The sequence below is a fragment of the Epinephelus moara genome, unplaced genomic scaffold (genome assembly GCF_006386435.1).
Source record: "Epinephelus moara isolate mb unplaced genomic scaffold, YSFRI_EMoa_1.0 scaffold1278, whole genome shotgun sequence".
NCBI classification, from domain to species: domain Eukaryota; kingdom Metazoa; phylum Chordata; class Actinopteri; order Perciformes; family Serranidae; genus Epinephelus; species Epinephelus moara.
In genome coordinates, this window is record NW_026078750.1 from 11,158 (window position 1) to 25,000 (window position 13,843).

General features: G+C 41.5%; 1 protein-coding gene across 1 annotated transcript; it reads right to left on the reverse strand.

Annotated features, from left to right (window-relative positions):
• Nucleotides 1-3,182: 3,182 nt before the first annotated feature.
• alpk2 (alpha-kinase 2) lies at nt 3,183-13,835 on the reverse strand. Its single transcript, XM_050039547.1, has 10 exons — nt 13,020-13,835; nt 10,281-11,793; nt 10,005-10,152; nt 8,869-8,996; nt 8,730-8,774; nt 8,335-8,633; nt 7,207-7,295; nt 6,870-7,087; nt 6,725-6,773; nt 3,183-6,638 (listed from the first exon to the last, which is right to left on the reverse strand). Exons 1-10 carry the CDS (start codon nt 13,773-13,775, stop codon nt 6,431-6,433), a joined length of 3,453 nt encoding a protein of 1,150 aa, XP_049895504.1. The 5' UTR covers nt 13,776-13,835; the 3' UTR covers nt 3,183-6,430.
• Nucleotides 13,836-13,843: the final 8 nt, after the last annotated feature.

Consider the following 13,843-nt stretch of genomic DNA (forward strand, 5'->3'; position numbering starts at 1 on the left):
TGTATATTGTATACTTAATATATTGTAGTGTGCTAGGGTTAAATGAGTGGAGTTTCCCAACATGCTGTGAGACTGTATTTAAGGCCATCAGCCAAAGAAAACTGTTTAAATGTGTTCTAAATCACTCACGTTACCCATTACACAGTGATTAATGTTTCTGTATGTCACAATGGTTCTAATAGAGTACACTTAATAATGTGGTAAAAGATATTTTGCACAATGAGTTGAGTCGTAGACACAGTTAGTGACTTCCCGCCTCTGTGGATATTATAGTGTCTCACATAAAGTTGTGCTGTGGTAAATTACAGAGCACTTCCTGGTTCAGAGTTTATCTCTTTGCCTTGTTCTTGCAATTGAGAAACTTAAGCTCACCACAACACATTTTTATAATTCAATGAAATAATTATAGTAAAAATGTTAAAATGTGAAGTCAATGTTTTCATGTTCATATGACAGAATTAAAAAAAAAAAAAAGTAATGTTTAACTGACAGAATTCCTGTCAGATTAGGGTCATGTGACACATTTATTTTGTGTCTGGTGTACTCAAATCTTTTATGTTACTGTATTGTACTAAACTAAAAGTTATTCTTAAATAATTTCTGGTTTAAAATGTACAGAAATAGCAGGATGATCCTTTAAGCTGTGTAGCTTGAAGTCAAAGTTTTATTTTAACTCGCTCCAACATATTTCTTTCACAGTGGGTCACAAAGTCCAAAAAGAAGTTATACTCCATCATGGACAGGTGCTGCTGCTGCCAGGGGAGACTGTTTGACAAAATCACCTGTCTTGAGAAATTAATGAGACTTACAACTCTCCCTGTCTCTCTCTTTTTTCGATGTGTGTGTGTGCGCACGTGGTGTGGTGAAGGGACCTCAGTTCATTCACACAGGCAATCTAGGAGTTATCAGCTCCAAGGACAAGCAAATAAAAGCCACCCTGCCTGTGCGGGGACATTTTATCAAGCCCTGCTACCCTGGATCTGGTCACAAACAAGCCAAGAGCCAACTCTTCTTTAGATCCACCTGCTGAAAAACAATGTCACAAAGAGCAATTTGAGAATAAATCTTTAACATAATTGTCCATGGAGTAAATCATAAGAAAGCACAAACACACTTGTTTGGTCTTCTGAAAAATGATCAGACAGGCTCGTACTCACCGGCCTCTGTTTCTATGTTACGTCACAACACTGACCTTAATGAAACCCTGCTGGGAAGTTAAGCAATAAGTTGGCCAAAAGGTGGATAATTGTAACTTGAAAACATTCTAATGATTAATGTTTTCAACTCTAATGTTCCTTTGCCAAGGCTCATGTGGACAAACCTGTACAATATCTGATTTTAGGGGAATACTTTACCCACAAAATGACCATTTGTTTATCGATTACTCACCCCTCATTTTATGAGATGTAAGGAAGCACTGGAGACTAAAGAAGTGGTTTTGAATCTTTTTTTTCCACATACTTTTTCTTCAAAAGTTAAAAGGGGACCATAAATATCATTAAATTGTATTGTCAAATCAAGTGGACATATACTTAAAGTTCAATTGGAAATGACTTCATACTATTTTTTATGACGGCTACTTTTGTGAAGCAACTTTTACAGATGCTACAATACTGAAAATGCCATTTGTTGTATATTAAAGGAGCACTTCCTCCCCCAAACGACTCTTTATATATATATTACTCACCCTGTGTTATGCTGAATTTGTGAAGAAACCTTTGTTTTTCTTGCATGCCTCCACAGTGAAAGAAGAATCCAGAAATTGAGAAAATTCCAGATGAATGGAACTGATAGGGGTCCACGTTTAACAACAGCAAAATTATATCATAACATCTGTTTACAAACTCTCACACAACTCGTGCAGTATAATCCAAGCCTCATTTATCCAGTCGTATTCTCAGTACTTCCCAAACTCATGCATTTCACTAAAATTTCACTATTTAAAACAGTCCTGACTGGATAAATGAGACTTGGATTAGCCTGCAGGAGCTGTGTGACAGTTTGTAAACAGATGTTTTCATATAGTTATGCTGCTCTTAATTGGGCCACCCACTATTTCAATTCATCAAGAATTTTCTCTGTTTTCGGATTTTTCGTTCACCATGGAGGCATGCAAGAAAAATATTTTTTCTCCCCAAAATTCAACTTAACAAGGGGTTACTAACTGATATACAAATGATCTATGATTTTGATGATGTCAGCTATTTTTCAGATTAGCAAGTTTCTCCACAACCAATCCATGCACCCCCTGACATTGCAGAAGTACAAGTACCACTGGTTGGGAATCACTGATTAAATGTTAGGGCTTCAGGGGGTGAAACTCAGCAAAGTGAATCAAACCTCCAGTTAAAGGGATGCTATTTCATTAACTGCTCTAGGTGACAGGTTTTTTAAGAAACTGATCCTTGGGGACATACCTCTACTTATAGTGTATCCATTAACTATTTTCTACCCATTAACTATTAACTACTAAGAATTTGGACATTCACTCTGTAGAGTTTTCTAAAGTGAAGTATTGTAATCACTGAAGGAAAAAAAATCTGTTTTCCTTGACATTCTCTTTCAGACATGGTCACAAACACATGACTTGACTCTTTGACTTGCTTTTACTTTATAAGTATCTCATTTAACTCCTCTAAAGTAAGGCTGTATAGTCTGCTAACGTTTTGGGCCTTCATCTCCACCAAACTCCATATCATATTAGATAGATTTTCCAGTTTGTGTTCACCTAAGTGTGTTTCATTCAGCTCACGGTGACTTCCAGTGAAACCTTGCTATTAAGGCCCTGTTGCCTCACCGGGGCAGTTTTTTGGTCTCCCCCTCCTCCACCCCTCACCCTCTACCTCTGGTCAGGGTCGATCAATACTTCCCCTGTAGCTTATCACTAATGTGGAACTGGCTGTTTGTCCAAAGCCTGCTCTGTCTACATAAAGACTTGGAACGGGACAGCATCAAACCCAAAAGCACCACATATCACCTCATGAACCTGGAGCTCTGGACGCACTTCTGGACTTTTAACTGTTTGGAAAGACTCGGGGGACAAAGATACGCTGGTGCGAGAGGGAAGGAGCAGAGAGGAGAGAGTGGCCGGGAGGATCAGGAGCAGGAGGATGAGAGCGGGGTATGAATGAATGAATCCTGGAGAGAGGATCCACTTTAGAAACTTGAGGTGAGTTGGGTGTTGTCTTAAAATAGGTCAGAATCCTTTAATAATGTTTTCATCTCATAGTTTTATTGGTAAAGTTGATCATTTGTGTGTCATTTTCAGCGCAGAATTATACAATTAAAAACAAAACAATTATATTGTTAAAAGCAAAAGAAATAAAGATGTACTGAATCTAGTGTGACATACAGTCAGAACCAACTCTATTTACAACTACATGTGCTAAATAAATTAGCAAAAAAGTTTGTTATATAGAAAGACATGGGGGTCACACAGGTGTTCTTTTACTTTCTTGCTCCCTGACACTCACACACTTTAAATGCACACAGCTGCAGCCATCCCCACAATCAGTAAAAAAAAAAGGACACGGACTTTGGACACTTTGGATAAGCTGTGTGTATTTAGTCAGCATCACTGTCACCATTTTCCGTGGCTTTTTAAGTTCTTCATTCATGTTTAATTTCAGATTATAAAGTGCTACATGTATAATTATGAATCACAGCTTACTCTGTTTCTCTCTACTTTGTTTCATGTTCTCACTTTCACTCTCTCCACTACTCTTCATGTCACCAAACGTCTTTTTCCTTTATCTCACCAGGTCGTCCAGCCACCAGTGTGCATTAACAATTCCTCCGTCTGCAATATCTCCGGTAAATGTCCTCCAGAGCTGTGGAGTGTGACAATGGTGTTTGTGTCCTGTGTATCAAACGCCATTATCACACTAAATAGCTACAGTGTGAAAAGAGCCTCAACATGTCCCTCAGTCAGTCTCCCTCTGTTTGTATTGTGGCTTCTGTATCTGAATTTTCTCACCATAGATTTGTAATAGTTCCCTCATTAATTCTGTAAATCTTAGAAATGTGTTTATGTGACACCACTGAGGAGGAGCTGAGATAAAAATAGATACACTGTGTTGATACATGGTACATGATCTTGAGCTTCTGAGTGTGACCCACTTACTTTTGTGTTGAGGTGCTAATTTGCTGCTGGAGACCTTCTCCTCTGTGAGTACAACATAAAAATAGACGGCCCATTTGTTTTTTCATGCTGTCGCCATTTCTTGTGTTGACATCTTTCGAACTTTTTCCCAACACGTAAACAGGTAATCTGATCTAAACAATTGTAGCACTACATTTTAAGACCGTACAACTGTCTTCATCCTACAAATGACATAAATAAAGTCTTTGTTTTTTGTCTGTTGCTACAGAGTGAATTTTTCTCACATTCCTATGAACTAAATTAGACAAACTGTTCACATTTGATACACATCTTCAAACCCAGCCCCGTGTACAAAGACAAGCAGATATTTGCACATCAATGTCAATCATGATGCAATACCCTTAATCCCTCAAACCTGTGGGTCAGAGGTCCCAGTACAGAAAATGTGTTGATTTAAAGGGACAGTTCACCCCAAGATAAAAAAAAATACATATTTTTCCTCATACCTGTAGTGCTGTTTATCAGTTGAGATTGTTTTGGTATGAGTTGCAGAGTCTTGGAGATATCGTCCATAGAGATTTCTGCCTTCTCTCAAATATAATGGAACTAGATGGCACTCGGTTTGCGGTGCTCAAAGTGCCAACAATTACATTAAAAAAACTTTGATTTGTCAAGATAATCCACAGACCTTGTCGTGAGCAGTTTCGTGTAGGAACTATTTTCTTTCTACCAAACTACACCTGCCAACTATATCATCGCGCAGAAGGAAGTGTGCATCTACTCATGGACAAGAGGCTCAAGCTTGTGACAGATGCAAACAATAATGTCCTCCTCGGCTGAGCTGTAATGATATCTAGCTCAGTGGTGCTAGGTGAGCTAGCAGTAGATGCAGCATTGATATAGTTTGCAGGTTAGTTCCAACATGAAACTGGTCACAACAAGGTCTGTGGATTATCTTGAGCAACCAGAGTTTTTAAAATACATTTTTTGGCGCTTTGAGCACCACAAACTGAGTGCAATCTAGTTCCATTATATTGGAGAGAAGGCAGACATCTCTACAGCTGATATCTCCAACACTCAGCAACTCACAACAAAACAATCTAAACTGATAAATAGCACCACAGGTAAAAGGAAAAATATGTACTATTGATTTATCCTTTTAACTTAATGAAAAATAAACCAGAAAGCCTCTCCAACCAGCAACATCTCTTTAATGACAAAGATCAACTGTGTGCGTACACGCTGGCCGAAAGCCTCAACCTGAGAGCCATGTCAGCAATTTGGGTCAGGGATTTAAAAAGCAACAGTGAGAGTAGGACAGAGGAGCTTATTATATGGAGACTGTGTGCCATTGAACAGCTGGTATGTTATCGATATCATATGTATGCAGACAGGCTCTGAACGGGTTTAGTTTCACATGTCAGTGACTTAGTTTGAGCTAGGCCGCAGACTGGATCCTTGAAATGATGCCAGAAAATCAAAAGAAGATTTGCACCAGGTAATAAAATGACAAATCAATAAATCTTCACATTTTTTCAGTGAATACATTCAAAAGTATACTTTACACAAGCTTTACAAAATGACTTTGTTGTTTCCAGAATAAAATGTGAGCTCATTCTGAATCAGTACCTTTTCCTATATGAACATTATAATGATATGACACTAAATGAATACATGTTCATCAAACACCTGTGTCACCTCGCAAACCAAACACACAAAACTGACCCACTCATACTGAACTCAAAACAATACATGTCCTCTACTGTGTGTAGTTCATCATACAACCTATTTAAAAGACATTTCCTCTAATCAATTAATTAACAAGTTCATTAATTTAATGAACTAATAAATTTGAAAACATCACAGAAGTAAAAAAAACAAACAAAAAAAGTGTTGTTGTGTAAAGAAAAACTATCGAACTTCATCAATAAAGCAATCTCTCTAAGACATCAAAGTTCAACGCTGTCGACAAACGTCATCATTTTCAAGTGTCTGTTAAATTTGTCACAGTTTACCCAAAACTCGTGAAATAAAGTGTCACACTTTCATTCAGAGACCATCTCTGGTCTTTAGAATAAATATATCTCTCTCAAATGTTCAACATGAGATGTAGCAAAAACTCCTATACATCAACAGTGGCTCCCTCCAGAGTCAAACCCATCTGTCTCCTCTGTCATCTTCCACCTGCAGCCCAAAACTTTCTGATTCATCTTTGACAAACCAAACTCTGCAAGACGAGGTCCAACGTGAGCAAAGCAAATCAAATCAACTAAACCCTCACCAGTTCAATAAAAATGAAATCCCCATAGTCCAAAGATTCTCCTCCTATTATGACTTGCCCTTCATTGTTGGCCCAAATGTTTTCTTCTTGGGTGCAGCAGAGGGTTGGGGTTTGGGTTTGGGAGCAGATGCAGGCTTTTTAGGTTTGGGCTGCAGGGACTTGAGGCCCAGGATCTCGCAGTATTTGTTGCACTGGTGCAGAGCTTTGAACTGGTCAATGAAGGAGGTGGCACAGTTTCCTTTGAAGCCCTTATATCTAAAAAGAAATAAAATAACTTGTCACTTTGCATGTATTAACAATTTGCATCTGTTATTGGTGTAAAAAAAAAAAAAAATACTCACCCTTTCTTACAGGTGGCTATTCCCACATCAGTGAGCCTCATTCCCACCCCTGAAAATCACAAAATCAGACTGATTTAAGCGCTCTGAATGAAATCATTTGCAGATACAAACATTATAAACTTGTATATTTGCACATTTTCCCAACCTTGCATATCAGTAACCAGCAGGTTGCCATCAGTCTTATCATACACCCAGTGCTGGAAAGCACAACATTTCTGCCCTGCCTCCGAGTCCCGTCTCATCAGGTTGATCTCTTTGCCGTCCTTGACTGAATACTTGACAAAGTCGCCGATCAGCTCCTCCTCCAGGGTGGCGTATGGGATGTCATTGGATGGACGGTGAACCAGGTAGATGGGAATGATCCTGGTGGAAGTGTGAAACAAAATGACATGAGCTGTGTGTGTTTCAGACTATTCTGAAATAATTAAAACAGAGAGTTATGTTGTATATTATGTTTACAGGTTGTCATGTGTGTCACTCACTCTGGGATCTCTCCGAAGGATTCAACAGCCTGAGCTGCAGTGGTGTACGCCTTGATGTACTCTCTCGCTGTGTTCTGGACCTGGCACTCCTACAGAGCAAACAAAATTAACAGAGGACATCTCATAAGATCTTTGATAAAATATTGTGTTTATTCTGTTTTTGTAAAAGAATAAAACTCAAAACTGGATGATTAACATATCAAAATAAAACCAGATGGCCCCAAGTGTCACATTTTGCATGTTATGTAGGCTATGTTTAGTGGCTCTCTGTGAGCATTTCCCCCTACAAAATGCATTTTTGAGTCATTTCAATCAGAATTCTATGACATTGCGTCAAAAATTTGATTCAGAAACATTTCCATAAAATTCTCTGCACAAAAAATGCTTATTAAAGGTCTAGTGTGTAGGATTTAGTGGCATCTAGCGGTGAGGTGACAGGACTGAAACTTCTCCCACGTGCCAAGCAATTGTTGTATATGACAAAATGGATATCATGTTGCCACTTCCTCCTGCTGTACAAAAATGAAGCCAAATTATCCCTGATACGGCTGCTGCCATTTTACATTGGTGACATCAGTTACAGCACAGTACCGATCTCCGTGTTCCCATCTATACACCTGTCCAACCAATTGCGAGCAGCGCCATTGATAGTGAGTGCACAGATTGGCACACACAACTGTCAATCATAATGTAAAACCCCCTTTTAATAGCATCAAATAACTAATTAAAATCAAACTTATCAGAAAAATGAAAGCTTGAACATACATCAGTGTGATAAAACGACCATAAAAGACAGAAATCATCTTTGGGAAAAATTTATCTGAGGTGTACTTTGATGTTTTTAGTTTGGCCCATGTCCCATCTGCGAAAATGGAGAGGGTGGGGATTATGACAAATACTGCAGCCAGCCACCAGGGGGCTATTGAGGTGTTTTGGCTTCACTTTTGGGGAGCTTTCATGTCGTCCATCTTTATAAACAGACTGTGGTGCCAACTGTGTAAGAGAACTCCACTGGCTGACAGGAAAACGTGTATGGCCATATCTAGAGCCAGTGTTTGATTTATCTGCTCTGGGCTACTGAATAACAACATGGGGGACTCCCCAGAGGAAGTCCTGTGATGTTCTTACCTCTACAGCCAAGGTAAAGTTCTTCTGAACAAGCTCATCGTTGTTCTTGGTCCCGTAGCTGATAGAATTGTGTACTTTGAGCACACAGGGGTATCCAGGCAGTAACAGAGGGATCTGACCCGCCTGCATCTTGGTCCGAAAAGCCCGCCGGTGCATCCCCTCCCCGAAGTGAACCTTTTCAGTGACGATGCTGACAGGTTGGTTCTCTCCAAAGCATTGGTCTGTTAAGAAATCCTCTTTGAAAATCAGTCTGGAGCAGTGGACATCCTCCTCCTCACTCTCCATCTCCACGGGGGCAGCTAGAAAGACAATGTGTCATCTGTTATCTGTCAAAATCCAAAACAAAACTGAGCCAAGCTTTTAAAGCTCAGAAAGTAACAAAGATCACAACTTACATATGACAGTTTTCGGAGTTGGAGGGATGACAATCTCACTGAGCACTGTAAAATAGTCAGAAAGAAGAAATGTGTTGGATACACATTTTTAACGACGTTTATGTTTTAGATGTTGTCATTAAATCATGATTTTTTTTACCTTCATATGTGAGCACATAGTCCAGGGTGACTGATCCATTCAGACTGGTGAGCTGACACTGGTACTTGCCCAAGTCTTTGTGGGAAGCGTTGGAGATGGTCAGTGACACTCTGCTCTCGTCCCCTGCGCTTCAGAGAGAGGTACCAGGGTCACAAAATGCACCACACAAAGCCACTAATCTCTACACAACAACCTACTGGCACTATATCTGGCAACAATCTTTTTCAATAGGTTATATACATTATGGCAATCCAGGATCCTTTCTATGCCAAATATATGAATTGTGTCTGCTCGAATTTGACTGTGTTGATTGCTCCTCTTGACAAATGTCAATCGACTTGAGTATTATGCAAGCAAAGGTAGCTGTAGACAGGTATAGGCTATGTAGAAGGTGCAGGTTACACAATCGCTACTGGGCAAAAAAAATGTAGATTTAATGTGAAAATAGTCTCTTTTTTGTTTTTTGCTTTAACTTATCGTTATGAAGTAATTCTTGACTGTATCACTGTAAGTTCTTTACAGTTTCTATCCCCAGTAGTGGAAATGGCAAAACAACCAAAGTAACTGTGAAAGACAAATTGCAGCGTGTCCTGTGTTGTTGTTAGTTACTTGGCACTGACGACAATGGAAAATGTTCCAGTGGTCTTTGTAACAGCCGCGCCAACAATAACAACATTTTGAAACACTGGGGTGGAGTTGAAAAGTTTCCACTTTAAAGGAAACAGAATTTAAACCCATAGGTCTGCTTTATCCCTGCAGGCAAAGTATTGCAAAGCACATTTTCCTCTTACAGAGCTAATGGTGTTAATGTGGGGGGGGAAACCAGAGTGTGGGTTGGGATGACATTATCAACAGTTATCTCAGTCTGAGTGCAGTGTGCTAGCGAGTGGGATACAAACATGGACTCACATGCACACACTGCCAGATTCTACCCCACACAACAACAAGAGAAGCTTTGGTTACAGCACACACTGAGGTAGCATGGCTTCATTCTCTCCTCAGGATGCCATTACTCATCTTTATCTTCACATGTTTTTCTTTTATATTAATGCTCTGAATGTTATAAACATTGTGTAAAGATGAGGGTTAAGTAAAAAAAATACATTGTAAAACTCCTGTAAAGTGAGTCTAAATACCTTCTCTTGATCTCAGACAGGACAGCGCCATCTCTGCGCCAGGTGACTGTGTGGTTGGAGAAGACAGCCGCGAACTGACACCACAGGCACAGACTCTGGGGGTCCCCGCTCACTGACACTGCCTGGATAGGTTTTACCACCTTGGGCTCTGCAGACATTGTCATATGCTTTTATTATGAGGTGTTTACACACCATCATGCAGGAGAATAGCAGGAATTATGAATGTGTCACAGAGGAGTGCTTTGCAGAGAAATTGTTTAATATTATATCTCTTACCTTCCTTGGGTGGGATTGTCTGTTTGACCACTTCACTGTATGGCTTCTTACGTGTTGCCCCTGTATCTGCCTTGGGCTCCTCTCCCTTTGCCTGGATAGAAACATCTGGCTTTGGTAATTTAGACTCCAAAGCACTGACAATCTTTCCAAACTTATCCTCTGATAGGCGACGTCTTTTGATGATATCATCTTTTAGAGGACTGGTGAACTTTTTTGGCTGTTGGTCTTTATGATCTGAATGCAAGAGTTGTTCTCCCTGCAAAGATTTATTCTCTGGTTGCTGGGACTTTTTATCATCTGACTTAATACTGTCCTTCTGAGCTTTCCCAGCTTTAATGCCCAGCTTGGCCTCAAACATATCAATCCTTCCTTTTGCAGTCTTTGGTTTTGCTCCATTTTCTACTTCAACCAGTGGCTCAGCTACACTTTTCACCGCTGTTGCATTCGGAGCATGCTTCTTTTTCTTCTTGCCGTGTGGCTTGTTTGGAGCCTTCTCAGTTGCTGCGCTGGTCTCAATTACCAGTTTAGCCTCCTTGTCCTCAAATGCAACTGGAGTGTTCTCACTGGTGTGAATTTCCTCGATAAGAGGATGAGTTTCTTGCTGTTTGCAGACCTGCTGGGCCGAGACATGGGGAGATAGATTCTCCTGTTTCTTGGAAACTTGTGCACCATAGTGATGACCAGTTGATTTGTCCTTTTTGGAGCGTGCCTTGCTCTCTGAGCTGGACTTGTGGGTTTTGTGTGGCATATTTTCAGCTGTTTTCTGATTCAACTCAGGCTGTATGGCTATGGAGATGGGTTTTGCAACCCTGGAAACAAATGGGTCATTTAATTCTAATGTGATGACCGCCACACGGCTCTCCTCTGAGACGACGAAATGATCTGCAGGGAAATCAGCCAAGTTTGATAGTTCTCTACTGAGGTCATGAATCTCCTCGAGTATTGTTTTTCTTGCAGTAACCAAGCCCGTTTGTTTCTCTGGTGAAGATTTCTCAGCAGAGTCTATTGTATTTTCCTTTTTATGAATCACCTCATCACCTTCCAAAGATGTTTCCTCAGTAATCCCATCCGAAGTTGGCGAGAGAGCGCAGGGTTGTGTGTGATCACAACTGTTGTCATTGAGAGGCCTTTTGGCACAAGTTTGCTCTCCTTCCAAACTGCAGCTTGTCCGACAGACTAGGGAGGAGCCGATACTGAGAGGAGCTAAGGGCATAATAAACTTGGGACTCTCCCACTGTGGCTCCACCTGACATGCTCCGTCAAGATCTGGTAAAGTGTCAGACGACACGTGTGTGTGGACATTGAAGTTCGGGACAGGTTGTGTGGGCACACCTGGCACGTGTGAGCTTGTCACAGCATGTGCGATGAAGAAATTAAGATCTGTTGATGGTTCGGTTCCTTTACAATCGACCTCGGCTGGCCTCGTGCTCCTTTTGGCTTCCTGCTCGGCAACAGAGCTCGGCTGATGGACACTGTGTTCACCTGTCACTTCACACACTTCATCTCCAAAGGGCTGATGATAAAAATAGACAAATAATGAGACAAATGTCAGGTAATTATAGACTTAAATATATTTAATAGATCATGATACATTTGAGTATAAGACTGACAGACTCCACTGATAGTATATAATAATCCTGGCATCACGATAGCTAAACAGGTAATTATTTTAAAGGCAAATAATGCACTTAGTGGGTTACAAAAACATGCTGTAACATTTAGATGCATTCAACACATACCTTTCTATAGAGCCACAGAGCAGACCTATATGAAATACCATGGCTCTATATCTGATCCCACAGTCCATACGTCCTGCACGCAACTGAAATCTACACTGTCGCTGTTATAGACAGCAGCTCCAGCTATGCCTTGCGCACCTAAGCCAATCAAAAGCAGTCTCTCAGGTCCATGGACCTGTTGGTGCTCTGATCTTGGCTTTTTAAAGGAGATGCAGTGGGAATGGGTGTGTTAAAGGGTGCGTACATAAAGAGAGAGGGAGAGAGAGAGAGAGTAAGGGAAGGTCGTGTTTCAGTCCTCAGCTGTGCTCTCCTCTCACCTCCCACCCTGACACGCCACGGATGCATGCTATTATCATTGAACTCTCAGCTATTATTAGATGCCATTTCTGTCCATCTGAAGTTTTCCTCTCATGCACTCCCTGTTTCCTTCAGCACACACAGCTGTCAGTCTTTGAGATGGGAGCCAAAGGACTTATCCATTAATACAGAATCAAGCTCTGGGTGAGAGTCCTTCATGGGTGCAAAATGAGTGGCTCCGATCCAAAGCAAGGCGACAATACTCGTGAGTCTCATACGTGAATTTCGCTCTCCGCTATGTACCTTCTCCTGACAGGCTGTCAATACTGTAAGGACAACGCTGACAAGGACAGTAGCGGGAATATCTGTTAACGTTCTGGCCATGTTGCCACATTGCATGACTGTTTTACGTGTTGGCCAGTGCGACTGATGTGAAGGTGATCGCTGTTGTTCTCTCCGTTACAAAGGGTGAATATTTCCACTGCTCTCTCTGTCACATACCTCAGAGAAAGTGATGTGTGTTTGAGCGTGTGTGAACATGTGTGTGTGTGTCTGTATGTGTGGGTCCAAGATGCATGTAAATAAATACACAATCCCAAGGTTTAATTCTAGAACATGCACTCATTCTTCATGCTTCTCACATAAAGCAGACACATGACAAACTCTTTTCTGAATTATCAACCTCTATAGTAAGTCACCTTACCTTCTCGATTATCAGCCCTCCAGGTGTATTTTGTCCCTCCAAATCTGTATCCTCTGTTATCTTCAGTATGATTGTATCTTCCTCAGTGCTGATGGAAACGTTTGACTCGTCAAATCCACCAAAGAGAGAAAGGTCAAGCTCAGCAGAGGATGCACACCCAGAGATCACATCCACACTCCAGGACGGGGCCACCGTAGCACCGGATGACCCCGTGGATGAGTGCTGGTGTGTGAGGCATGGAGAGCACTCAGCCTGGCCGCTCAAGGATTCGACGCTCTGGGAGCCCTCTGTGTCTCTGAGCTCATGTCCTGCAGCTTCAAGGCACAAAGTGAGGCAGCTCTGCCCAGAGAGGACGGAGCCCTCTGGGATGTTTTGCGTCTCTAGAGGCCGATCCTGGACACCCATGGGTGGCTGCGGTTGTGCCTGCACTGTTGGCTCTCGACCCTTTATCTCTTTAGACGTCTCTGGTTCTATACGAGTATTTACCTCTGCTAGTGCCTGTGTCAGAGCATCTATTTCAGCCCCGATCTCTGTGAAGGCAGCTGTGAAGTCCTCCGGTGGAGCCGTGATGATCCCAGTCCAGTCGGACAGTGCACTTGCCCAGCTGTCCACTGATGACCACCTCTCAACTGGTGGCCCCCAACCTCTGGTGTCATCGCTGGACCAGCCAATCCCCTCGCTACTCTCAAAGCTGTAACCTGATAGTTGTGTCTGTCTTGGGATAAAAGACAAGTCACCGGTGAGCCCCTCTTGCATCACAGAATGTCCTGTCAAGTCTTCGGCATCCTCACCTCCCAGATACTGGCATGCGTCCACCCACAGCT